Source organism: Epinephelus fuscoguttatus, linkage group LG19 (assembly GCF_011397635.1).
Source record: "Epinephelus fuscoguttatus linkage group LG19, E.fuscoguttatus.final_Chr_v1".
Classification (NCBI taxonomy): domain Eukaryota; kingdom Metazoa; phylum Chordata; class Actinopteri; order Perciformes; family Serranidae; genus Epinephelus; species Epinephelus fuscoguttatus.
In genome coordinates this window covers 17,056,808-17,081,881 of record NC_064770.1, presented here as the reverse complement: position 1 = coordinate 17,081,881, position 25,074 = coordinate 17,056,808, and the positions used below count along the sequence as shown (strand labels likewise).

Genomic DNA, 25,074 nt, shown 5'->3' with positions numbered 1-25,074 from the left:
TATACTTTCTCTACAGCTATAACTGGGCATAGATTTAAATGGTGTAGTTCTGTCAAAATGTCTGATGTGAATGAGCATGGTGCTTTGTGACTTGCAGCTGTAAATTCCACTCACAGTGAGGGAATTAAGTGTTCAACAAGGCAACATTTTTTTTTTCCACTAGACTTATTTTCAGTGCAGCTAATCACATGAAATTTACACCAGACATTGATATCAGCTCAGTAAAACTATACAGATAAAGAAATCATAACATTGCAATCCATTAAAAAAGTTAAAGTGGACTAACACAGGGAAAAAGTATTGAACACACCAACTCTTATGATGTTTCCTGTATGAAGACATCAATGTATCACAGTGTTCACATGGGAATTTGGTCACCAGCTTCTTAAGTTTTAAGACAATTTTGAAGTCTAAAAGAGTGTGAGTGTGTGCGCATTGTATCGTTGCTTGTTTTAAGTTTCCTACACAACATCTGGAGAAGTCTATATATTACTGGGGGAACTCAGTGCAGTCAGACAAGACAAAAATCTAACTTTTCTGCAAATAATATGACGCGTCATGTTTGGAGAAGCGGCTCTGCAAATGACCTTACAAAATACCACACTTACAGTGTGCATCATAATATGGAGCTTTTGCTCATCTAATGGCACCCCTAGAATCCAAATTAGCAAGGGGAAGATGAATGGAGCCATGTAGTGGGAAATATTTGAGAAGAATCTGTTGCCATCCACTACGACAGTGAGGATTGGATGTAAGTGTAACTTTGAGCAGGAATTCACCAACAGCCCCCCTTATCTTTTAGATTTGAAGACTGTGTGGAAGAATGGACTTAAGTCCCATCTGAACACTGAGAGATTGATTTCCTCATACCAGAAGCATCTTAAAAGCTGCCATGGCAAACAAAGGCTTCTCCACCAATTACACCACACATTTTAGTTTGTAAAATACTTTTTGTTATTCCATTTTACACGTACCTTTTTTCATGGGTGGAAATATTTCTCTACCTGTATAGTTTTAGAGTATTAAAAGTGTCTGGTGTTTGCTAGTTAGTTTTTTCCTGCAATGACCTAGTCTGGGGAGGTGGGGGATATATATCTATAGATATATATCCCAACTTTCAATTTTCCTAAATTTGTAGTGTTAAAAACTTGACCATACACACTTAAGCAGTCAGTGCATCAGGGTGGAAGAGTGAAAGAAGGACCCTCTGCATTTACTGAGCTTCACTGTGTGGCTTGGTAGTGCTTGGGCTTGTACTGATTTTGTGGAAATGTTAGTAGTGGGGTATTGGCAGTTGTTTAGACACAGGGACGCAGTTCAAGGAAAAGCTTTCCATAATTCATTTTGGCTGCCACGTCACTGTTGTTGGTTTGCTGCTTACTGGATTTCAGATCCAAGAGTAAAATAACCTCTTAAAAAGTTTACCTCATGAGGTTGCCAAAAAAAAAAATAACACCTCAATACCTTGGGAGAAAATAGAGGTCATTTCAGATGTTCATCTGAAAGTTTAGTTACATTATACATGTTGGGGGTAAAGGATTTAAAACAACCAAGACATAGTCACCCCATAGTATGTGCTTAACCTTGATCATCCTATTTTCTACATTTGCCAATTCTTAGTCTTGAAGTTCTCAGACCAGATTAAAGTTACCTTTTCAGCAAGTCTTATTTGATGTTCAGTTATCACTAGATTTAATTGAAAAGCAGACTACTTTTCTGTACTTCAGAGATGAAGCCATCTATAACCCCTTATCACACCACCTGGTAATACGCAGTGTACCATCATGTCTGATTAGTATGCACAAGCAAAAGACTGAATACACTTTAGGAAAATAAAACAGACAGAGCAAAGCCAATTATGGGCATATATTATTTGAACCCAACTCCAAATGGGATAAGACAAACAACAGAAAAGGCAATTTAAACAAGATTATCTTTATTTGACAGTGAGACAGTTAGCCATCAGCAGCCTTCCTGTTCACAGTCACACCTAAAACTTCTGGAACTGCTTCTTGGCTCCAGCAGCCTTTGTTACTTTGAGGACGTTGAACCTCACAGTCTTGCTGAGCGGTCGGCACTCTCCGACGGTGACAATGTCTCCAACCATGACGTCTCTGTAGAAAATACATTTGAGAAAGATATTAACAGGTGGTTTGGGTACCTCTGTCCAAAACAAAGCTGATGAAGAACATGAGTAAAGCTGAGCTGCATCAGCATTTGCCAAAGGCAATGTCGTCAGAGCTTCTTGAGCTTGGAAGACCATCGTGAGAAAAAAACATCATTTGCAGCAAGTTGTGATATACTTTTTTGGCTAGATATCACTTGAATTGACATTTATATATTGTTATACTGCACCTAACTTGACAGTGCAATATCAAATTTGGCTGAGGGCAAAGTTTTTGCATATACAATTCTTGTGAACTATCCACATTTGAAAACTAGAGTAATAATTTCTGACTGTTCCGTATTTTCTCTGACTGTAGGAACCCTGAAATAAAAAGCACATGAGCAGCGTAGTACCTGAAGCAAGGTGACAGATGGACAGAGATGTTCTTGTGCCTCTTCTCAAAGCGGTTGTACTTGCGGATGTAATGCAGGTAGTCACGTCTGATAACGATGGTCCTCTGCATCTTCATTTTGGTCACCACACCTGTAGACAAACACACAAAGGGAATGTGAATATCATAGCAATGTTAAGCAGCTTTCTATGGACAATTCAGTGAACACTCTTAATCTATTTTTGATAGGACTGTCACTCCACTACATCAGTGTTGCCATTAGGCACTGTCGTCAGAACCCTGAGGGCTTGGAAGACCATCGTGAGAAAAACATCATTTGCAGGATCGTGACAAGAAAAAGGAATGTCGCTATGAATGTTTTGTTAAGTTACCCTGTAAAAGACACTGGTTCTGGCTTGGGTTGCTTCACCTGTACAAGAGCATGTTGATTTAGAGTCAAGAAATACGTTCACCTTGTGCTCAACAGCAAGAACTGAGGCATGAATATGTAGGATGGATATTGTAATCTGTGTAATGCTGGAATTAAAAAGCAGTCAATTATCTTGCTTGTGTAATGTGTTTGTCTGCACATTTTATTCCTGGATTAAGTGCAAGTTTGCATGAGAGTCATCACATTAGTCTTGTATACTTCTGTATATTGATAGGTCAAACACTGCAATTTTATTTAAATTATAATCACAGCAATGTGTCGTGTCTAAATGACAGTAAGTTCTATGTTGCAGCATCCCAAGCCAGTGCCATTGGGCTAATTTTGAATTATCCTGTGAAGTTTCTAACTTACCAGAGAGGATACGGCCACGAATGGAGACATTTCCGGTGAAGGGGCATTTCTTGTCAATGTAAGTGCCATCAATAGCCTGGTGAAAACCAAATACATTATTAGCATCATACCCAAATGTGTTCCTTTTGCTATAGAACGTGGTCCCATTTTTAACTCTTTGACTGCATCAGCATTGCCAATAGGCACTATCGTCAGAACCCTGAAGGCTTGGAAGACCATCGTGAGAAAGACATCATTTGCAGCTAACAAAGACAAGAGTGGGGATCATTTTCCAGACAATTCAAGTTACCTCTCTTGGGGTTTTGAAGCCCAGCCCCACACTCTTGTGATAGCGGGGGAGCTTTTCCTTGACCTCCTTGCCACCATCAGCGACCAGAACGCGCTTCTTGTTCTGGAAGATGGTGGGCTGTTTCTGATAAGCCCTCTCGGTCTGTGGAACAAGAGAACAAGTTACGACTGTGTGAAACAGACACCATGTTAGCTCTGCCATCCACACTTCTTCCACTAAGACGACCCATTCACGTAACACCGCCCGGTCTCGCTAAGTTAACTAATTCAAGATTTACTTCCTCATACGAAGGACAACAATCGTCCTTTAAGAAAATGACACTGTCAAATAAATTATGGGGGAATGATTTGTTTGGAGTCGGTCCCGCTTATACTATATAAAAAGCAATGCCCCGTAAATTGAGTTAACTGCTACAGTGCTAAGCTAACCGAGTTAGCATTCCGGCTAGTTCAACGTTACACGAGGGTATGCAAAACGGCAACAACAAATGCCATCTTTAACAGCCTTACTGTGGTTAAAAATGGCTCAGGGCCATGTACAAACACCATGTGAAGGCAAATATACAACATATCTCAATAAACAGGTTTATTTGAGTGTAAAAATAGCGATTTAAATTCACCACGCCGTTTTCCTGAACGTACTTGTGCATCCGCCATCTTTGCCTGCCGAGTTGTAAAGAGGCCTGAGGATGCGCGCGACGGACGGAAGACGACGAGGTACAGGAAGTGACGTTTATGAAAAAGGCGAGGCTCAAAAAAAAAAAATCAGAATCGGGTTTATTTACTAATTTACTATATAGGCTACTACATACAAGCAATTTCAATACGATTTTACTCTTAATGTACTTGCACAGAAATAGACAGGAAAAAACAAGGTATGTCAAGCTAAACAAGGTGTCCATGAACATCTGAATACTGTGTACAATATGTAAGAGTGCAAGGGTGCTGGAATGAATATTGAATTATTAATGTAACAGGTTCCTTTACATACATGAGGTAGCTGGATTTGGCAGTAAACACAGCGTGCTTCTTTTTACAATGACATGATATTTACATGTTAAACAAGAGTGTGTGTAAACTTTAAAGAATATATAATTTACAGGTACAGTGAAGTACAGTTGATGAAAGTAGAAAATCTGCTGATTAGCACAGTTCTCATGAAAGGCTAAATATTATAGTCTATACCATAGACTGTATAAAAGCCCCATTTTTGAAAACCCCACCCATTTTCAATTGTCTTCGTAATTAATTTCGCCTATATTTCTGAAATATAGATTTTGAACTCTGCAAAAGAACTGCCAAGAGGTGAGACTGTATAAATTAATGGTTTGGATGTACTAACTTGTCATTTAAATTGAAGACCATTTATATCTATTTATTGTAGTGTTCATCTTTTATTATTTACAATCCATACACTTTAGTTTATTTTTTCATTGCTGTTTTTTTTTTTTCATTTTTAGTACTCTACAAAGAGTACCTTTGATACTGTGCTCAACTTGCCTTGTATTTTTAAAGAGGATACAATAATAAATTATTGTTTAATTAACTTTACCGACTGACAGACTTAGTAAATACTGTAAACAAATTGTTTATTATTTATTATTTATTTGAAGTCCGAGCTTTCCCAAAGCGCCATCCATAGGCGGAGTGACATCAGATCTATAGAACATATTCAACAGCTCATTAACACATGTTAATCCCATCAGGCGTGTTGAAGATCAACACATCTGACAACCTGGCGCCGCCCTCGGTTGTCCACAAATAAATAAAATGAAGTCACATGATTGTACGGAAGCGCTCCCGAGCTACACTAGACAACAGGATGGCATCGCACCCGGGAGGAGGTGATCAAGGTATTAGCTAACTTCAACACTATTCTTTAGATCAAATCGACTATGACAGTGTCGCCAGTAATTTGGTATACATAGATAATCTCACATTCAACAGTTATGTCTTGTTTAGTGGCTGTAGTTCGTTTGCTTGCTAGCAGCAACATTAGCTGAAATGTGGTTAGCAAGATAGCTAACCTAAACGTTAGCTGCACGTTAGCTAGTTAGCATTTGCTCTGCGTTTTTATAGGTAGCCTGGTCAGCTTATAGCTTTACAAGAATGAGTTAGCAAATATGTTTGAACCAAACCGAAACGAAGATATTAGGAGACCTTTCAACCCGACAGTGTCATAGTCCTGCGGTTTCTCGGGCTCGGTTGACATATAATATTATGTAAGTTAAGTTAAGTAACGTTACCACAACATCGACTAACTTCGGCAAATTAACGTAGCCTACTGCTAATTAACTTAGCGAACAACTAAAAGGCTGTAGACATTATGTGCTGTCTTTGTAAACCACAAATGTTTGGCACAAAGTTGTTTTACAGACAAATACAGAAGTAAATGTATATTTAATAACATATGCCCTCTTACTTAAATCAGAAACAGCTATGTTGGTCAAGTATTTGTAAACATAATTGCAGTGAACTTTGACTCGGGTTGCTATCAGTGTACAAACAGAGAATACAGATACACAGCTGAAACATGACACCAAGAATCAGCAAAGGAAACATAAACATTTAACTACAATGTACTGCAACTGATAAATATTTATGTACATGTGAGCAGATTATTTTAAGTGTGGCTGATTTATGTAGTTTCACAGTAAAGTGGCAATAGATTCAGATGCAAGTGAAAGTAAACATACCGGTGAATTAGCACACTCCCCTTAATTGTCACTCCTATCAATCAGTATCAGTGCTTGGATGATTTAACACTGACGTTTGGCTTTCAGGCAAAAGTAAAGATGACATAATGGAAGTAGGAGCTGATTTGTTGAAAGAGTGAGTATACACTACACAGTTTGGGCTTCTCATTATTGAAAAGGAAACTCCTGGGCAAAGGAGTCTGGTCATACTTACTATTATTATCTGTGTAGTTTCATATACCAGCGGGTTAAAAGGCATGGAGACGGCAGTACTGCAGTGACCAGAGAACAGCTGGGTGGAGGAGAGCTGTGCGACCCAAATACCAAGAGGCTTGCCCGATGCCTGCAGCAGATTGGAGATGAGCTGGATGGAAATGTTGAGCTCCAAAGGTGAGAGACCAGTCTGTGTGTCAGTTTCATCAGTTTCAAGACAGGGTTTCAGCAGTAATAACTGTGTAATTAGCTTGTCCCTAATCGTTAAATGTTGTTTTCCTCAGGATGATAAATGAATCTTCACTCAGTCCCACAAAAGACATGTTCATTAAAGTTGCCATTGAGATCTTTTCAGATGGAAGATTCAACTGGGGCAGGGTGGTTGCACTGTTCTACTTTGCTTGTCGACTTGTCATCAAAGTGAGTTAAGATGCTGCCTTTTACTTCACTTCACTTTAAAAAAACAGAGGCAAATGTTGTATTATGGAATTATGATTGAATAACAGAGACTTAAAGTTGTAAGCATCTCCCATTCACCCTTTCGCAGGCTCTTGTGACTCATGTTCCTGATATCATCAGAACTATAATCAGCTGGACCATGGACTACCTCCGGGAAAACGTAATCAACTGGATCAGGGAGCAAGGTGGCTGGGTAAGAAGCTAGCCAACAAAAACAGAATACACTCATCATCTATTAGTAATTGAGCTTCAGCTCAAGCAACCTGGTTGATTGTTTTCTAATATTTGTGTCTGTTGTTCATTTTGCTTTGTTTATTTTTAGGAGGGTATTCGGGCCCACTTTGGCACACCCACATGGCAGACGGTGGGAGTGTTCGTGGCTGGTGTTCTCACCACTTTATTAGTTATTTACAAGATGTGAGGGCTTTGTGAAGAGCAGACGAGAAAGATGGGAAGAGGGGTGACTGAGGGGAATGGGGACAGGAACAAGAACATGAAAGAACATGTGAAAGAAAATGGTAAGAAGTTATGGCAAATGGAACAAGATGAACAAGAAGAGCATGTATTTTGACACGAGGAGCCCCTCTTTGTTTCTGCCTCCCTTTCATTTCCAAGGATTGGGAGTTAGACTGAACACACTGTCACCCCCATGATCCCTATGCCACTGAGCAAGTGAGCGGAGCATGATTACATGCACAAAGTGGGGTGGTGGAGAGTTTGTCAGACTTGAACAGGGAATGCATTTTAAGTAATTGATTTTTTTACTCGGTACAAAGAAAAGCCACTGCATTCTGTTTTTCTGCCCTTAAAGATATATGGACTGAAAATTTTTGAAGTTAGAGTTTCCTTTATGCATTGTTTTTCTTGCTTTTTTTGTTGTTGTTGTTGTTATTGTTGTTGTTGTTGTTATACTTCAATTGCTTCTTCTGATCTTCCCACTCTCTCCATCCACCATCATGGTGTCTGTATGCTAGAGAAACAATCTTCATATGTATTTGTGAGTGTTTTCTGGTGTAAATCTGTCATGATCTGCTGGCAGTGGATGCCTTAAAGGGTGGTCGCATCCTGTCAAGTTGAAAAGATATTTTTGGAAACAGTTCTTGAAGAAGAAGATGGTGATCAACATGAAGAGATGAAAGGTCTGATAATATTTGGGCTCAAACAACCCAGGATAATTTCTCCCATTACATGAGCAGCTCAACCGTATTTCAGTGGATAGCAAAAGTGCCACAACAGGGACTTCTGTAATAAGTTATCTTTACATTCAAGATGAGTCATCACATAGCAAAACAGACACATGATCTCAGCAAAATAACAGCAAACTGAATTGTGATAATATTCTATTATTTGGTCCCTTTGGACATTTCAACCAGCATTGTGACCTTACTGTGGTTCTCATTTAAAAAAAAAAAAAAATCCTGCCTTTTACTGTCTGTGATGGGAATGGAGCCACATCTCTTGATCTGACATCTCCTTTGGTTTATGGAAGATGTTGCACTGCAGACACAGAAGGCATCAGATTTCTCACAGATGCTTACCTCACTTCACACATATTCAAAGTACTGTACGTTTACTTGAGATATTCAAACTGCAATCTTATCTACACAGCAAATGGCTTTTTATACTCATTTCTTGTTTGTCAGTGCCTTCGTGTTTTGTTTTGTTTTTTCTTTTTTTACTATGAAATCACTTTGATATTCTCAAATTTTCAACTTTTTCTATCACATTTGTAAAGCTGAAATTAGTTTCCGGTCCCACTAAAAATCTTTTGCTGTGTTTCTTGTCTGTTGGAATATGGAATAAATCTTTTAACTCGGACTGTGGCTTTGGATATGTATAATTAGTGAAGGAATGAGGATTATAGTCAACAAACTTATAGTGGTACTATTATGATTCTTAGTCATGTTAAATGACTAACAGTATTGGAGCAAAAAATATAAAATGTGTCTTGAGGAAGGTATTGGGGGTTCCTACACCTTAAGGCAAATTATATTTAATATTTTTCAATGTGACTGAATTTAAGATCAATTTTACAATAAACAAAAAACACTTGAACCAACATCTTAACATAGGGCATTTTGCCCAAATATTTACTGTAACAGAAAACATTTATGGTGACATTTAAGGCTGACTAAGGCATTTTCCAAACCTGACTGTATTTTCCCATGTTTTTGTGTCCAAGTGACTAATGGGAACAATATTTTTTGTTAAATGTGTCCACTACTGAGGGAGCATTTAAAGGGGCTGCGATGTTTCCCCTTTGGGCAATTGTGATATATCAATGTATGCCCACTAAGAGTGCCTGTTTTTGCCACTGACAGGCTCAGATTGACATTTTAAGTGTCTGACAACATAATTGAAAGGATAGATCTTTCGGTTAAAGAGTAAGATTCTTTTTGTTTAACCAGATACAGCCCCCAAATTGCTGTTGTCAAACCCACCAGACCCCAATTAAATAAACAGTCATTTTTATCATCATAAAACATGCTTCGTTCAAAGTCGACAGACACAAAATGACACCAACAAAAGCCATCTAAGTTCGTCTTTCCTCTGTTTTGACAATCTGCAACTCTGGTTTAGTTGAAAAAATTTTATTTCATCCAGTTTTATGTAAAATTATGCTGACTCTATATATACCTAAATTGTTGTTTATTTAAATGGGGTCTGGTGTGTTTTACAAAGGTCGATGTCTGTAGTGATCCTTTCCACAAGTTGTCACTAAGAGTAACAATCTGGACCCGTCAATGGCGAAAACCAGCACTTTTAGTGTTAACATTTTGGGATTTTACAAAGCAACATCTGAAAAAATGGGTTTCATACTACCCCTCTTGTCTCAGCATTTTTTTAAGACTTTCAAAGATTGATTTAAGAACTTTCAATACCAATTAAGAGCTTATTTTTAGACCAAAGACTTCAAAGCCTTTTGGGACTTTTTAAGGATCCATAATAACCCTAAAGGTCAGGGGGTCACCAAAACCACTGAGATTGAGCCTCAGGGGCTCTCGATTATCAGTTGCAAATGTCATGGAAGTCCAGACACTGCAGCCCTTAAAAAGTAACTTCAAGTAAGGCAACGACTTTTAAATTGTCACGCAAGGGGGATTTTTTGATGTCATGTTGGCAATAGAGAAAAGGTCAGAGCATTGTCAAATCATTACATATCGTTTTCTGAGGAAAATGTTTTTCTGTACCAAAAATCAGACCAGAAGCTGTCTTGTTCTGGAATTAGGTCCGCCAGACTGAAATAGTGTACAAAATGCATTCACAACCTTGTAATGGCAATCATGTTTAAGTAAAACCAGATAAAATTATCTGAATATAGCAGAAATGTTCATAGTCCACACTAATTAATCGATATGGTATTAGTGGCTGGATTTGAATAAAGTCAATAAGTGAGATCAATAATGTATCTCACATGGTGTGGTGGGAACTTTGTCTTCTTCATGCATATGCTTATATTGTTTCATTCTTCCTATGTGTGTTTAAGTGTGTGACCTTTGCATTCCCCTTTTGTAAACATGTTGTTAATTGACATTAAGAGATTTACATTCACTATCAGCTCGCCTTCAAAGACAGCTGATTACCTTACATGTTACATACTAGATTGCATCAGGTATGCTCCTTTGATGTTATCAAGAGAACATAAATAAATCAGGAAAGCCCAAGAAAGCTACAACTGATTTCTCATCATCTTGTCGTCTGAGTGTAGGTATAAAGACGCCCTGTATTCGCTGTCCTGGGCACAAACTCTGAGCCTGAGGCTGCACCTTCTCTATAGAGAATAATCTCTCGTGCATGAAGCTATTCAGTCTTGTTTGCTGACTCCCAAGCAGATCTGCTAAAAATTGCCACGACAACGGCATAGTTTCATATGCTGTTTATTGACTCAGTGTAAACATGTAATAAGAAAGGGTGAAACATGTAAACATCACAGTGGTCAAAAAGCCCCCCCACCCCCTTTATGGCAATTAAAACATGAGACAAGTGTGCTACAAAAATTGGATTTTACCCCTCGTGAAGGCATGGCCCTCGCACACTCAGACAACTGAAAGGCAAACACTTGAAACAATTCAACAGAAGGCCATGAGGTGATGAATAAGATGACACTGTGGCCAATGGGAGAGAGCTGAGGGCTCTATCTCGTCTCCAGCACTCCGTCTCTGATCCTCCACCTCCAGGCAGAGCTGAAGTCTGGAGCAGGAACACAGCAGAGCTCCAGACCGGACTCCTGCACCTCCTCATCGTGAGCGACCTGCTGGCCCTGCTGGGTTTCCAGGGTGAAAACCCTCTCAGAGATCTAAAAAAGGACAGACACATTTACACATTAAACACTGAAACAGACTAACATGAACAGCAGTCTTGACACATGAGCATGTGAGGGCTGCTACATGCTTACCTGATCACTGATTCCAGTGGCGATGTGGCCCACTTTTACCCTGCGTGTCTCTCTGATGCGGATGCTCCTCCTGTTGAAGTCTCTGATGCAGACATCCACCCCTGAGCCACACACACATCACAGAGCACAGAGAGATCTGTGTTACAGTTTGGTACATTGCAAAGTTTAAAAGAGGTGACATGTTAATGTCTTTATCTCACCTTCAAAACAGCAGGGTGGTGGTAGCTGTGTGTGGTTCAAGAAATCCAAACTGGAAACCTGCACGTCTGGCTGACTGTTGTAGGAGAAGACACCAGAGCTGAGGTCGTCTCCTGGGCTCAGGGACCAGCGGCCGGAGTCCTAGAATACGGGTTGAAAAAGAGGAACACAAGTCAAACAGTGATTCTGTTAATGCTTTAGCCAAAATGGGTAAACACCAATGAAGTTCTTTGTTTAATGGACCCAACTTTGCTATATTTGAGTATTTGGTCAGGCCAAATTGACTAATTTTTATATGAAATTAAAAATTATATAAAATTGTGAACTTTGGGTTACCTTTTTGTCCCAAGGTTCCCAGGTGGAATAATGGTCGCTGCTGAGACAAGACAGTAGCTGCTCCTGCACTTCAGCTGAGTGGAGCTGGGACAGACTGCTCAGGTAGAAATCTGCAATTAAGCATAGGAACAATGTTAGAATGCAAGCATTTAACACACAAAACTAAGCAGAACACAGAGAGAAACCTCACCTCGCTCCAGTTTACGTAGCTCAAGTTCAGGCACAGTGGTGATCTTCTTGGCCCTTTTGTGGTTTGGCTCAGAGATCAGCATTTGGGAACAGAAAGATGAGTCTCGCTTTGACTCTTTCAAATCAGCCTCCACGTCATCATCATCATTCAGTTCCTCCATCCTCCCTGTTGTGATCAATTCCTCAACAGACTCTTGATGTTCCTCCTCATCCTCATAGTTAACACTGCTGTTGAGAAGTTGCAGGGAGTCGGGAGGTTTGTTGGCAAAATGCAGGGGCTCAGTGTATGGTCCCTTCACCGGGCTGGTGAGTCCTCCCACTGCAGTCACACAAACACAATACATTAAGTCTTCACAAAGTTCATAATGATGCATTCAAAAGAATTATTCCTTTTAAAAATGATGTTTTTCTCCCTATTGCTTTTATAGTTTTTTTAGGTTAAAAAATTACCTATACCTTTCTTTACAGAAAATATTGTGCTTAAAAGATACTGGAACTGAACATCAGCCTGAGACAAGACAGCAAAGTGCAGATCTCTGTAAATTATCAGGTCTCTACATAAGAAAGTGGGGCTACAATACATGGCATTATATCATAATATGTTATGTGGTTAAAGGCTCTATAACATTTAAAACCACTAGATGTCACACTAGAGCACCAGCATCAGAGACCAAATCAAATGTAGGTGTCAGCCACGCCTTCCCCTACCCTTCGTGTTCTCAGCAAGATGTTGTAAACCACCTGAACACACACCGAGATAATCAGAGCAATAAAGCTACCCTCTTGTGAGCAAGGTCAAGTGACAAGGTAGTACACTAGACAAGCAAGAGGGTGTACATCTTGGCTATTACTCTGTTCGAATACTGATTTTAAGTTATTTAAGAAATATTAGTAACATTTTAAACTCAGTAAGGAGCTATATCTTCAATCTACAGTGACCTAAATCAGTGTGTTACGAAACTATTAGCCTGCTTCCTATCCTTCTAATGCTAGCTTCAAAAAACATCCCGTAAAATATGTTTAGGTAGCTCAAGGCTGATGGTTTCAGTAGAATGTTTGGGACACCACTGGCAAACAGCTTAACATTTTGAATTGCACTCGACCATTTGCTTTTACAAAGCTGTGTGGGAGGTCGTGCGTGAGGGGGGCCAAAAGTTTCAAATTGATTGATTCATGTCCACTATCATGCACATGTGACTGGCCCAGCTACCAAAACTAAGAACAGAGAAGCTTGGATTACAACACACACAGAAGGAGCGTGACTTCATTCTCGATACCATTACTCCACTATAGCCATGTTTCCACCAAACACTTATGGTATGGTACCCTTACAACCCATATTTAATGCATATGGAGATGTACCTAAACTCTACATTTGTTCTGCGTTTGTTACAAGACAGTAATATAGAGCCTTGAACTAATTTAACTGTGTATATGTGTGTGTGTGTGTGTGTGTGTGTGTGTGTGTGTGTGTATGAACACACCACTTGCATTGATATAGACGCTATGCAGGTTTAGTTACCTTCTTTCAGAGCTCTGGCAGTTTTTTCTTTGAGGCCAGATGCTGATGCTCTCTTAGCTGGATCCTTCTGAAGTCCCGCCTTGATAACTTCAGCTGTGAGAGGACTACAGTCAGGTGGGATCTCCCTCAGTGGCGGAGGCTCGTTAGCAATCTGTAACCATCACGACAACGGACTTGGGTCAAAGTCTGATGTGAATATGGTGAGCAGTGGGCTGAACAGTGGGGTGTAGGGTGTCTCTTTACCTTCAGGTAGAGTCTACAGGTGTAGTATCTCGTCCAGGGTTGACACCCATTGAGCATGTGCAGTAACATGCAGCAGCTGCTCCACACATCTGCTTTGGCTCCGCGGGGTTCCCCTTTAACAATCTCGGGGGCCATATGGGTCTCTGTGCCCTTCATATCTGCATCGAATTACATCAGGAAAACAATTAATTAAGACATGGCGGATGATAAATTACCCACCCTTCTTAGCTGAATCGCTAAAGTTACACTGTATTTACCTTTGGACCCACTGAGGCTCTGTCCCTGATTGTCCAGTCTCTCTGCGTGTCCGAAATCACACAAAAAGGTGTCTCTACCGTCCTCCGACAGCAACACATTGTCAGCTGTGGGAAACAAGCAGAGTCAATAATCCAAAGCATTAGCACTGATTTCCATGACTTGGGCAGTGTAGTTTATGGATGACTTAATTAGAAACAGGGCAGCTGCACAGACACGAAATGGTCTACAGACAAAGGAGCAAAAATAAGAGGGAAACATGACATCAGCGAGAGACAGCTGCTGTAGAAAACACTTTAATAAGAAATGAATGTGGAGTCTGGTAACAAACAGGGAGCAGATAAAGAGATTTGCTGTCACTGCTATTCCTGAGGCATTACAGACACCAGGTGGCGCCTGAGCGGCGACAGCACAATCATGTTTGTCTTCCTTCTTAAGTCTGTCTTTTTCTCTTCCTCTAACTTAGTTCTCTTTTTGTTTTTCTCTTTCCTTCTTTTTTTTAATACTTCTGTCGACTTTATTTTTCATCTTCTGCCTTCTTTCTGTGTTTGTACTTTGTTCTCTCGCTAACTACTTCCTGCTCCTCATCCCATCCCCCCCTCTGTTTCGTTCTGCCTTTCTTTCTTGCTCTCCTGATTCTGTGCACATGCGCTGCCTCTAAAGAGCAGCGGTGAGTCACACTGTGGGAAATTCCCAGCCCGTTGACTTCTCTGTGGCAGTCTAGTTTCACAACACAGGTGCCGAGGATCAGATCTGTGTATCTATGACACTTGTGTTCCACACAACAGCTGCGCACAAAGGCACATAATCCTCTGATGAGAACTAATTAGAAATCTGACTTTCTCTCCTCTGTATGTTTTTGTTTTCCACTACCACGACAAGTAAAAGTTAAGCTGACACATTTAGTTTTACTGTTCTTACTATTGTGCTACTTTGATCTGCTGTTAAAATTTAGCTCGAAAGTATTCATGGGTCGATGCCAATATCTGATATGTAAGCCTCTTTTAATTTAAACATTTATATTCATATTTTATTACAATTCATTGCTTTAGAGGAAAAACCTTTACAAGATTAACAAGTAAGAGGACACATGAATGTTACAATCCAATATTGAGTTGTGCACAATAAAGAGATAAACATTCAAATTTCATCCACATTTTTTTAGAGAAAAGTAACAACTAAAAAAGTAACGATAATAAAAGCAATAACTAAGGTGACTTAGATATGTCAAACATCAGTAACTACTTGGCTACAAGATACAAATTCAGTGGTTAAAATCAGTTTTCTTCATGATATCACCATTCATGCTTTGCCTTTTTAGAATAACGCCATTGAGACTTGAACATCAGTTAAACTGCTGTATGTTAAAAAAAAAAAAAAAAAATCATAAAAACACCTGCTGTGTAACGTACCTTTAATGTCTAGATGCACCACTTTTTTCTTCCCTAAGTACTCCAGTGCTGTTAGGATCTGCATGTCATAGTGGAGACTTAGGTCCTCTGGCAGCCGGCCACGCTCAGCTATCAGCTGGCCCAGGGAGCCTGGAATAACATAAAGTCAGACCAGGGTAAGACTGAGATATCTTATTAATATTTACTGATACACGGTGTCTGATTCCACCATTTCTTTTATTACAGCCTGGAATTTGAAGACAAAGTAAAAGTGTGAGCTATGTCATGTGTGTTTAACAAGCGGGCATCTCCCATCACAGATGTTTGGCGTAATTTGGACCATAGCACTTCAAGGAAGCTCAACAGTCATTTCTGACATTCCAGAACCGCCCACATCCACATCTCGACACTAATCGCATCCGTTTTTCTGTAATGTTCATTATTTTGCACTTAATTCATCACCTCTCGCCCAACAATTTCCACCCTCGATCTCAACATCAGCAGTAAGCGCTGGCAAAATGTGCTGTGTGTAAAAGGCAGCAGTGAGCCTTGTTTACCATATTTGCGGTCCATCAAGAGGACAACGTAAGGTCCCTCTCTGACCACTCCAAAGAGTTCTGCCACATGAGGAGATCTGAGGGCACTCCACGCACCCACCTCCTCGCTGCAGAACCTCTTCAGGGCGATCTGTTAACAAAAGAATGGAAAAAAAGAGTGAGCACACTTTAAAACCAGGCAGTGGAAAAACAGAAAGAGGGCGATAGGCTCTGTGTTACCTTTTTCACAGCAAATTTGAAGCCTGTGTTGACATCATGAGCGCTGTGTACTTCACCATAGGAGCCCTCCTTGATGAACTCTGAGAGGACATACTCCCTCCCTTCCTTGTATTCAGAGTCCACAGGCTGGATTTTCTGATAGAAAAAAAGAATATAAGTTAGTTTGGTTGAACCACATTTTAAACTGAGTCAAAAAGCAGTTTGACTTAAAGCAGAACGTACATCATTGTAAAAGATGATTCCCTCGTTGACGACAGAATCAGATGCTGATAGCTCATCCTCCTCTTCTCTGACATCCCTCTCCACATCTTTGAAAAAGGGCCCTGCGTAGCACGGGTCCCCCTGACTGACGCTGCCCCTGAGGCCAGCAAGGGCCAGCGAATAGTCTCCCAGACTGCTGAGGGAGTCAGAGTCGCTGTCCTGCCCATAGGAATGGAGACTGGAGAGGGGGCCGCAGACCTGGTCCCTCCAGTTCAGAGGAGAGCAACTGGAGCCTGTGGTGTAGACCTGTCGGCTGTAGAGTGAAGGCCCTCTGTCCTGCTCCTCTGAGCTTTCGATGCTGCTACAGCACGAAGTACTGAGGTCACTTCTCCCTACAAGAGACGACTCCTCCTACAGGAGATGAGCAAAAATCAGAATCAGAATCAGGCACAGTTGTTCAGACTCCACAATGTTTTCATTCTCAGGCGAGTTTGCTCGGGGGCTGAACGTTCAAGGCCATGAGAAGCAGCTTTGTATGAATTAGGTGATTCACTTTGGTGACACAGGAAAGATAATGTTTGCATGGGAATGTCTAGAGGTCGAGCCTCCAACTGCCAAAGAATGTGGCAATTTATCCTTGAAGGTGATTCACAAGGCAGTTCTTTTAAATTTTACAAGAGTATACAATGTGCCAACTTACTTCTAAATGGTTTCAATCACTTTTTCATACATAAGGCTCTATGCTATGTGAAGAGTAATCACAGTTCTTACCAGGACCCGGACAAGAGAACTTCCACTCTCCTGCTCAGGGACTCCAGAGGGCATTCGATGTCTGTGCCGCTGCTTCTCCTTCTTCTTCTCTGCTTTTTTCTTCCCTTTGCGCTTCTGTCTCTTCCTGGTCCTCTTTCTCGGGGTGAGCTGTGTTGACAAGCTGCTCGGCTCCTGGATGGAGGCTGTGGTTGGGCACGCCACATTGTTGTGCTCTGAGGAAAGACTAAAGAAGAGGAAGAAATGTGGTAAATTCCAGACATGGCATTAAACAATTCAGCATAACCTTTGTAAACAAACATGAAGCTTGAAATGCGTATGCGATGTTGTCAAGGTTATACCTGCTGGTGAAGCAGTTCGGGGAGGGAACAAAGGAATGTTCAAAGCAGGATGGACTAAACTGTTGGGAGTCCTGGGTTTCACCTGAGGAGAGCAGAGTGTTAATGTTACACTGTCCAGGCGCAGTTATTTGATTCATTTGGGAAAAAAAAATCAAAAAGACATAATTACATTCAGCTTGGGCAATGAAGGTTGAGGTCTTCAGTGGCATTTCTCCCACTTGCTCTGCGGTCCCATGTGTCAGGAGTTTATTTATCAAAGGGGAGAAACAGGCTATGTCGGCCATTTTGCTCTCCTTCCCCTCCTCTTCCTCCTCCTCCGTCTCCTGGTCCGCAGCCGAGCAGGATGGGTACGACCCCTTCAGCTTAGCTTGGGGTGACCCGGAGAAGGGGGCTGTTGAGTTAAAGATCCTTTGCCTCACCGCCATTTCATCTGCTGGATCTGGAGACAGAGAAAAGCATAAGCAGTTGCTAACTTGAGTTCTTTCTCCACACTTGTACAAATGAGAGCATTAATGTCAAATAAGTAATATTTGTAATAATAACTGATCATAAACAGTTCGCCTGAACCTCTGTGCAGCTGTTTTTTGAAATCTTGGCAGCATTTTTTGGGAAACCGGTTCACTCAGTTTACTGTCATAGAGGAACAAAGAAACCAGGCAATATTCACATTTAAGAAGATAGGAGATTTGGAGAACTGGATTTTTTCTTTTAAAAAACTATTCAAACCAATTAACCAATTATCAAATTAGCTGGCAATTAATCTAATAGTTGACAATTTATCAATTAATTGATGCAGCTCCACTAAAGACATGCTGGCCGTGTCTCAATTGTGAGTTTATAATAGGGCTGCAAGAAATCTGCCAATTATTTATTCAATAATCTGTTTGTGTATTAAAGTGTAATTCCTCAAAGCGAATATCTTCAGATGTCAAGTTTTGTCAGGCTAACAGTCCAAACCCAAAGATATTAAGATGACTATCATATATGACAAAGAAAACAGATCAATCCTGACATATGAGAAGCTAAAACCTGCAAACATTTGGCATTTTTCTTAAAAAATGATGGGATTACAAAATGGCTGCCAATTAATATTCTGTCAATCAACATATTGATTAATAGACTAAATGCTGCAATAGTAGTTTACAAAATCATATGTGGCAATGCCATGGCAATTCATTTGTCTCCTTTATGAATTGCTCTGTCCATGAAGTGTTACATTAAAAGTCTAACACAAGTCTATGTATTAATCACATGGTTGCTGTCCATCATCACTAGTAACTGACCTTTATAAACATCGTGAAGTTTGTACTTCCTGATAATGTAACAAAGGACTTTTTATTATCTGCTAATGTGAGAGTGACGGTGCCTAGAAAAGTGGAATAACTGGAAAGTGACAACTAAATATTTGTCCTATTTTCAACTTAAATGTTCTACTAAGTTTTATTTGTTTGTTTTTGATTTGATTCTTAATGTTTCATTTATTTTTAAGGGGCTAAAACGTTCATTTTGTCATATCCAAGACTGTCAAGCAAAGAAAAAGAGCTCATATACTTGACTCATGATGAGATGTTTACTCCTGTCAACAGAAATATGCACACACTCCAGTGAAACAATGACGGGCATTGTACCGTACATATTAATGTGCTTCTTTAGAGCTTGTTTAAACTTTAACATATCAGACTGCGTCAAGTGCGCTCAGGATCATGATGATCACTTGAACCGAAACTTTGAAAGTTTGTGGGCAGATGAGACAGGAAACTGAACCCCGGCCTTGTTTTGACAGTTGCAACTGTGTCGTTACATGCACGTACTCTGTTTCGCTCAGGAGGAAGTAAACTACAGCACATTAGGCCAGGCTGAATTTCCAATGAAGATTTAATTAATTGACTGCAGATGGCTTGGGGGTTATAATAATCACAACATGTATGACAGTAAAATCAACATCCTGAGACTCACTCATTTCATCTAAGCACTGGTTATATGCATTAAATGCAATTTGAAAGGCACAAATTGGTTCTACATTTGCAGCACATTGCATCAGTGTGTCTATAACACAGCTTCTCCCTGTCACTCAGCTTTTAACTCTGCACAGATAGTCTAGATAGAGGTCATACCAGGATTAATGCTGATATCTTGACTAAAACAATCGCATGGCTGCCAAAAAAACTGTTGCATATTCTTGCCCTTGACAATACTAACACAGTACTAATTCAAGTACTAAAGAAAGTCAAAGTCAAATTTCAACAAAAGCTATTTAAGTTTAGTAATCATTACCTTGTGTGCCGACTTCATGCACTGCAAGATCTATCTAGAACAAAGCAATTCAACTGTCACTTCCTTCTTAAGACACTGCCGGTGCTCTGAGAGCCCGGCGCAACACCACACCCCGATGAATTTACGTGGAAAGGAAATAGAGAAAAACCCAACTGCAATCAACATGACCACAAAAACAACTCAGTGTATGTGTGAGGCCGAGGGGCGTGGAGACGTACCGACAGATGCCACACTGAACTGCTGTTTCTCTCCCGTGTATCCGCTCTGAATAACCTGTCATCTACATTAGTAAAACTAGGTGCTGCTGTGTTTGTGTCCCTCGTCCTTCATGTTCTGATTCTCGGTAACGTCTCAGCTTAGTCCCTGCTGCTGTGCTCTGCTTGATGCTGGCTCTCAGCCAACCCGGGGGGGAGGAGCTGGCTGACAATGACTTATGGGAAATGCATCTCCACTTCCCCATATTCCCCCCTCCCTCCACTCCCTCCAACAGGGCTGGTTCTTTGCTCTTCCCTCTGACTAGATTAAAGGATAAAATGTTTGGTTATGCTTTTGATGATCAACCGTGAACTATGGACAGTTAAAAAGCAGAACAACAGCTCTCTGTGGCCCATCAAGATAAACTCAGGTTTTACTCTTAGAAGAGTTAATAATTGATGGGATCATTACAGCATCAAAGTCAAATCAAAATCAGAACATGAACAAAGAGAATGTTTGCTTATTAGGTCAAAAACACAACAGAACCATCACATCGCTGTGCGCATGCTGTTAAAAGAGTTCTTGACCTAGTGCACACACCCACAGTACTAAAGGAAATGTAAAGACTTTTGTGACCTTTCATGTGCTCTGATAACCTAATGAGCATGTACCTTGTTGTCAGCCAATATATATAAGTGTGTCACATGTCATGTCACGCCCCCACATACTCTCTCCACTATATGGCATGTCATAAAAAACTAACATCAAACAAGAGTTTTACTGAGACAGCCAACTTCTGATATCTGATATTATGAGGATCTTACGGAAAATATTTGCCACCATGAGAATTCGGAGCAACTGTATTATATGAGCTGTCACTAGAAATGTGAGGTGACTTCTATCATCTAGCTATCTGAAATAATCTCACTTGCTTTTCTTTTCAGCAGCAAAACAACTTACTCATATAAAAACTGCCACAGAACACAGGAAATTCAGAATACCACTTGAGAGGCTCCACCACGAACCAAGAACACAAAGCTTAATGCAAGTTGTTCACAGCCGCCTATAAAGGAAACTGTTTGCTGTTATGGCAACAATATGTTTGACACACCGATACAATTAGGATTAGGCAGTCATCTAAAGTCTTATGGTTTATATTGGAAACTTCTCCCATGTGCTTTTGCCTGCTCTGGCTATCAGCCACTGAGTGATTCAAACTCTGACAAAAAAGGTCTGACAATGCAATGTTGCCTGGATAATGAGTATTAGTAGCAGCAGGACCAAACATGGCCCAACACAGGAAAGGAAATCTCAAACATCATCAAAAGGTACAGCATATAAAAATGAATCCAATTAGGCTAATAGTTAGGGGGTGGGAATCACTGAGGGATCCACGATACGATATTATTACGATACTTAAATCACGATACAATGCTATTGCGATTTTCAATATGTTGCGATATGCTGAGTATTGCGATAAAATGTCCCCAAAGGAAAACTTTGTCAACATCAGTTTTATTTAATAGGATTAGGTTTTCAGTCTGTCCGTCTAACTTCAGCCATTTCCTAATTGACTGACCAAACAGCTGGTCAATCAATTAGGAAAACAATAGGCAGATTAACCAATAACAGAAATAACCACTGTTTGCAACTCTAGTTTGGTCTATAAAATGTCAGAAAAGTAAAAAATTGCCATTACAACTTTCTAAAGCGCTTGCTTCTGGCTTGTTTTCTCTACAACTCAAAGACATAACACTTAAACATGATGGAAAACTGAGACAAAGAGCAAATCCTCACAATTGAGAAACTGGGACCAATGAATGTTTGTCATTTTTCCAGTGTCAACAGGAACTGAAAGCTATAAACTACACAGAGATTTGAGTTCTTAAGGGCTGTTGCATAGGATTAGCCTAGAGTTTCTGAGATGTACAGATGTACCTAATCAGTATGTTAAGTACAAAATAATCATAATTCTCAAATATGAATTGGTGCAATCAAATGTGATCTAGTTTTGCAGAGCAGTCCTGAGCTTAACTCCACATACAGTCAGTGGCTATATTGAGCAGACTTCTGCTGTACACCCACACAGATTAATGAAATTCCAAAGCCTTTAGTAAGGACAGGGAAAAGGGACGCAACCTGAAGTCGGCCACAGAAAACACACAGCCAAGCATTCCTAAATGGTAAACGCCGGCTGCTTCTCAGGAAAAATGTCCCAGTCTTGGACTACATATGTCCAAAGCATTTAAGAAAACATCTGAATGCTCTGACTTCAACTTCCTCAAGTTAGACCTCTCTGTCTCTTCTAACAACTTCACTTATTCCTGGTACTTGACTATTAACTACAATGATAAAATAGGTGTCATTACATTAAGTCATCTGTTATCAATGTTTTCTGCACATTTTCGTCCAGATGACAATGTTACATACAATGAGTGTGGAGGAACTGAAAATGATCACTTCCCTTGACAATTTTCCTGCATGTACAAGGACAATATGATCACAGTTTTGTTTATGTTGCTGCTATTCTCTCTTTTATATCATTGTGAACTGAATATCTTTGGGTTTTGAACAGCTGGTCAGCTCGAGCAAGACATTTTAAGACGACTGGTAATATGCATTAACTGCAATTTGAAAGGCACAAATTGGTTCTACATTTGCAGCACATTGCATCAGTGTGTCTATAACACTCCACAGCTTCTCCCTGTCACTCAACTTTTAACTCTGCACAGATAGTCTTGATAGAGGTCATACCAGGATTAATGCTGATATCTTGACTAAAACAATCACATGGCTACATGATATGTATTTGTTACATACAATGGTAGAATATACTGTGCTACACGTGTGCTTTGATTATTGCATTGAATACCTTAGTGAAACAAGCAGTATTAGGATTTGCAAGGTGTTGGGGACACTGGAGTGAAATGGACTACTTCATATAATTTGATTATTGTATTGAATACAAGAGTGAAATGGACTGTATCATCATTTGCGAGCGTGTCTTGTCTGCGTGCTTTAGTCGTATCCTGTTTATTCTTTGATGTTATATGTTAAGACGCCAAGTGCTAATGGTTGCATTATCACGATGTACAGTCTGTCTTGTGGACCACAGGACGAGTAGCTCCTGCAATGCTGTAGCTAATGGGGATCCTAATAAACTAAATTAACTGTATTGTGACTAAGATAAATGTGAGTTGTAAACTCCACTTTAGTGTTCAGGAGGAGTGGCACCCCACTTCGTAGGTGGAGAAAATTCATTGTCTTTTCAGCACTTTCTTGCTATTTTGCAGAGAAAAGTAAAGAGGACATTTGCTCTGACAGGACACCATTGGTTTCTCATTCAAAGCCGGACCCAGGCCAGGACTGCTTAACTATAAATGCAGGCCAGGAGTTTGACTCCGGGCCAAGAATTGTCCCGCATGTATTTGTGCAGAGTGGAGAATGACCAAGACTGGGACTCTACATGCAGTACCTGTCAAGGCTGACAAATGTAAAACAATTAAAGCTGGTAGATACGGGCTAATAACGCCTGAATATTTAATATATCAATTAGGCTGACATGAGCTGATAGCTACATGAAATATATCAATATTGGACTACATGAAATTAACATAATAACTATTATGGGAACTCTTAGATAAAGTTAGTGAATAATAAGGTCAAAATGATTTAAAAAACACCTTTCTCTTTCATATGCATTACATGTATATAATAGCTTTGTATGCAGTAACGTTATTTGTAACCACTGACATGCTTCTTGTGTTTATTCTCAGATTATTTTTCTTAAAGTTAACACAAAGGAGGTCCTTTCATGAGACCTACAGAACAAACACAAGCAAGCTGGAGTTGTTTTAATCACACACATCTGGTTTCAACAGGCGGATGAGCGGGTCTGAAAAGTTTGGTGAAATGTAACGTTACCGTGAAGCTTACATTAACAGCAGCCTACCATTCACTGTTTAATATTCACTGTGTTTATTTATCACAAATCAACATATAATCGTATAAACCTAGCTTCTATCTCCCGTTAGCTGTATTCTTCTTTAAACGTGTGTACGTGATGTTAGTGAGCTAACATAATTACTTCCTTCTAGCCACATTTATCGCCATTACACATAAAACTTAGACCGTGTTGCCGCTCATTGAGAAACCGGAACTTTTGTTAACGTTATAATCGTTGTCTCAAAAGAAAGCAGAAAAGATTGAGGTCATTAAACTGGTTAAACTATTTAATTAAACGTTATATGTACAGTAGATTTTTCACTTACCGATCTTCCTATAAGTAGGCGTCGGCCGATGGCGATCAGATCATCAGTTAAGTCTAGAGTATTGGCTTCCGGTTAAATTTCAAAATAAATGCATGTTTCCTTAACTTTACTGTAATGGTATTCATAATGCCACGATGATAAATCTATTTTTCGTGATTATTAGTTATTGATTGTTGGGCTTCTTTGACAATGTTTTAGTGCTACCTCTGTGTACATGTTTTAGTAAGCATACAGTGTGATGTAGCACAGTGCACATATTTGTATATCAATACACACTTACAGACTCAGCACAGCGAAGATGTATATGTTATTCTTAATATATTAAGTAGTAGTGTTAACATTGTAGCATAATGCACCTTTTATCTAGCCTGAATGTCAGACTGAAGCTCCCAGAACCTTCCATCTGACATTGCCTCCATTGAAGGCGATTTACAAGAGGGAGGGAATTTGATTTTTCCCTAACCAATCAGTAGAGATCAATGACTCACCCAGAATCTGACGTCATTAGTATCCATGCCTTGGGGGTGCCGAAAACAAGCGAGCATTGCCCGTTTAAAATGTCTCCGTCGTCATGCACGTCCAGCTGCATCGCCGTTAAATCCAGTTTAGCAGCTTCCTTAATTTGGTCCTCCATTAACGGGAGTAGTGGCGAAATACCTCGATAGCATCGTTAATGTGGTCTGTAGGATCTGTAGCGGTCGCCATTGTTGCTATCCTCACCAGTTACCCACCGGCGTATAGCTTGACATCAGCGTGGCACTG

At 40.0% G+C, this 25,074-nt stretch overlaps 3 protein-coding genes and 3 non-coding genes across 9 annotated transcripts; 1 reads left to right on the top strand and 5 right to left on the bottom strand.

Moving 5' to 3' along the window:
* Nucleotides 1-1,919: 1,919 nt before the first annotated feature.
* rps11 (ribosomal protein S11) lies at nucleotides 1,920-4,299 on the bottom strand. The gene is made up of 5 exons (XM_049562120.1): nucleotides 4,231-4,299; nucleotides 3,590-3,730; nucleotides 3,301-3,376; nucleotides 2,521-2,650; nucleotides 1,920-2,114 (listed from the first exon to the last, which is right to left on the bottom strand). Exons 1-5 carry the CDS (start codon nucleotides 4,243-4,245, stop codon nucleotides 1,991-1,993), a joined length of 486 nt encoding a protein of 161 aa, XP_049418077.1. The 5' UTR covers nucleotides 4,246-4,299; the 3' UTR covers nucleotides 1,920-1,990.
* LOC125880209 (small nucleolar RNA SNORD35) lies at nucleotides 2,202-2,287 on the bottom strand. The gene has a single exon (XR_007448022.1). It is a non-coding gene; the product is annotated as a small nucleolar RNA SNORD35 (small nucleolar RNA).
* On the bottom strand, nucleotides 2,757-2,840 carry LOC125880210 (small nucleolar RNA SNORD35). The gene has a single exon (XR_007448023.1). It is a non-coding gene; the product is annotated as a small nucleolar RNA SNORD35 (small nucleolar RNA).
* LOC125880227 (small nucleolar RNA SNORD35) lies at nucleotides 3,458-3,541 on the bottom strand. Its single transcript, XR_007448039.1, has one exon. It is a non-coding gene; the product is annotated as a small nucleolar RNA SNORD35 (small nucleolar RNA).
* Nucleotides 4,300-5,371: 1,072 nt separating the features above from the next.
* On the top strand, nucleotides 5,372-8,774 carry LOC125879173 (apoptosis regulator BAX-like). Its single transcript, XM_049560835.1, has 6 exons — nucleotides 5,372-5,441; nucleotides 6,372-6,420; nucleotides 6,516-6,674; nucleotides 6,782-6,917; nucleotides 7,045-7,149; nucleotides 7,279-8,774. The coding sequence occupies exons 1-6, from the start codon at nucleotides 5,411-5,413 to the stop codon at nucleotides 7,375-7,377; spliced, it is 579 nt and encodes a 192-aa protein (XP_049416792.1). The 5' UTR covers nucleotides 5,372-5,410; the 3' UTR covers nucleotides 7,378-8,774.
* Nucleotides 8,775-10,818: 2,044 nt separating this feature from the next.
* On the bottom strand, nucleotides 10,819-24,820 carry map3k14a (mitogen-activated protein kinase kinase kinase 14a). 4 transcript variants are annotated; one of them, XM_049560834.1, is made up of 16 exons: nucleotides 24,801-24,820; nucleotides 17,742-18,011; nucleotides 17,573-17,654; nucleotides 17,235-17,457; nucleotides 16,485-16,874; nucleotides 16,263-16,397; nucleotides 16,044-16,173; nucleotides 15,508-15,636; nucleotides 14,098-14,202; nucleotides 13,841-13,998; nucleotides 13,598-13,748; nucleotides 12,077-12,394; nucleotides 11,887-11,996; nucleotides 11,553-11,691; nucleotides 11,353-11,453; nucleotides 10,819-11,253 (listed from the first exon to the last, which is right to left on the bottom strand). In XM_049560834.1, the coding sequence occupies exons 2-16, from the start codon at nucleotides 17,995-17,997 to the stop codon at nucleotides 11,092-11,094; spliced, it is 2,589 nt and encodes an 862-aa protein (XP_049416791.1). In that variant the 5' UTR covers nucleotides 17,998-18,011; nucleotides 24,801-24,820; the 3' UTR covers nucleotides 10,819-11,091. The 4 variants fall into 4 exon arrangements, with proteins under 4 accessions (XP_049416791.1, XP_049416788.1, XP_049416789.1 ...); XM_049560831.1 differs by lacking the exon at nucleotides 24,801-24,820 and adding an exon at nucleotides 24,313-24,445; XM_049560832.1 differs by lacking the exon at nucleotides 24,801-24,820 and adding an exon at nucleotides 20,065-20,219.
* Nucleotides 24,821-25,074: the final 254 nt, after the last annotated feature.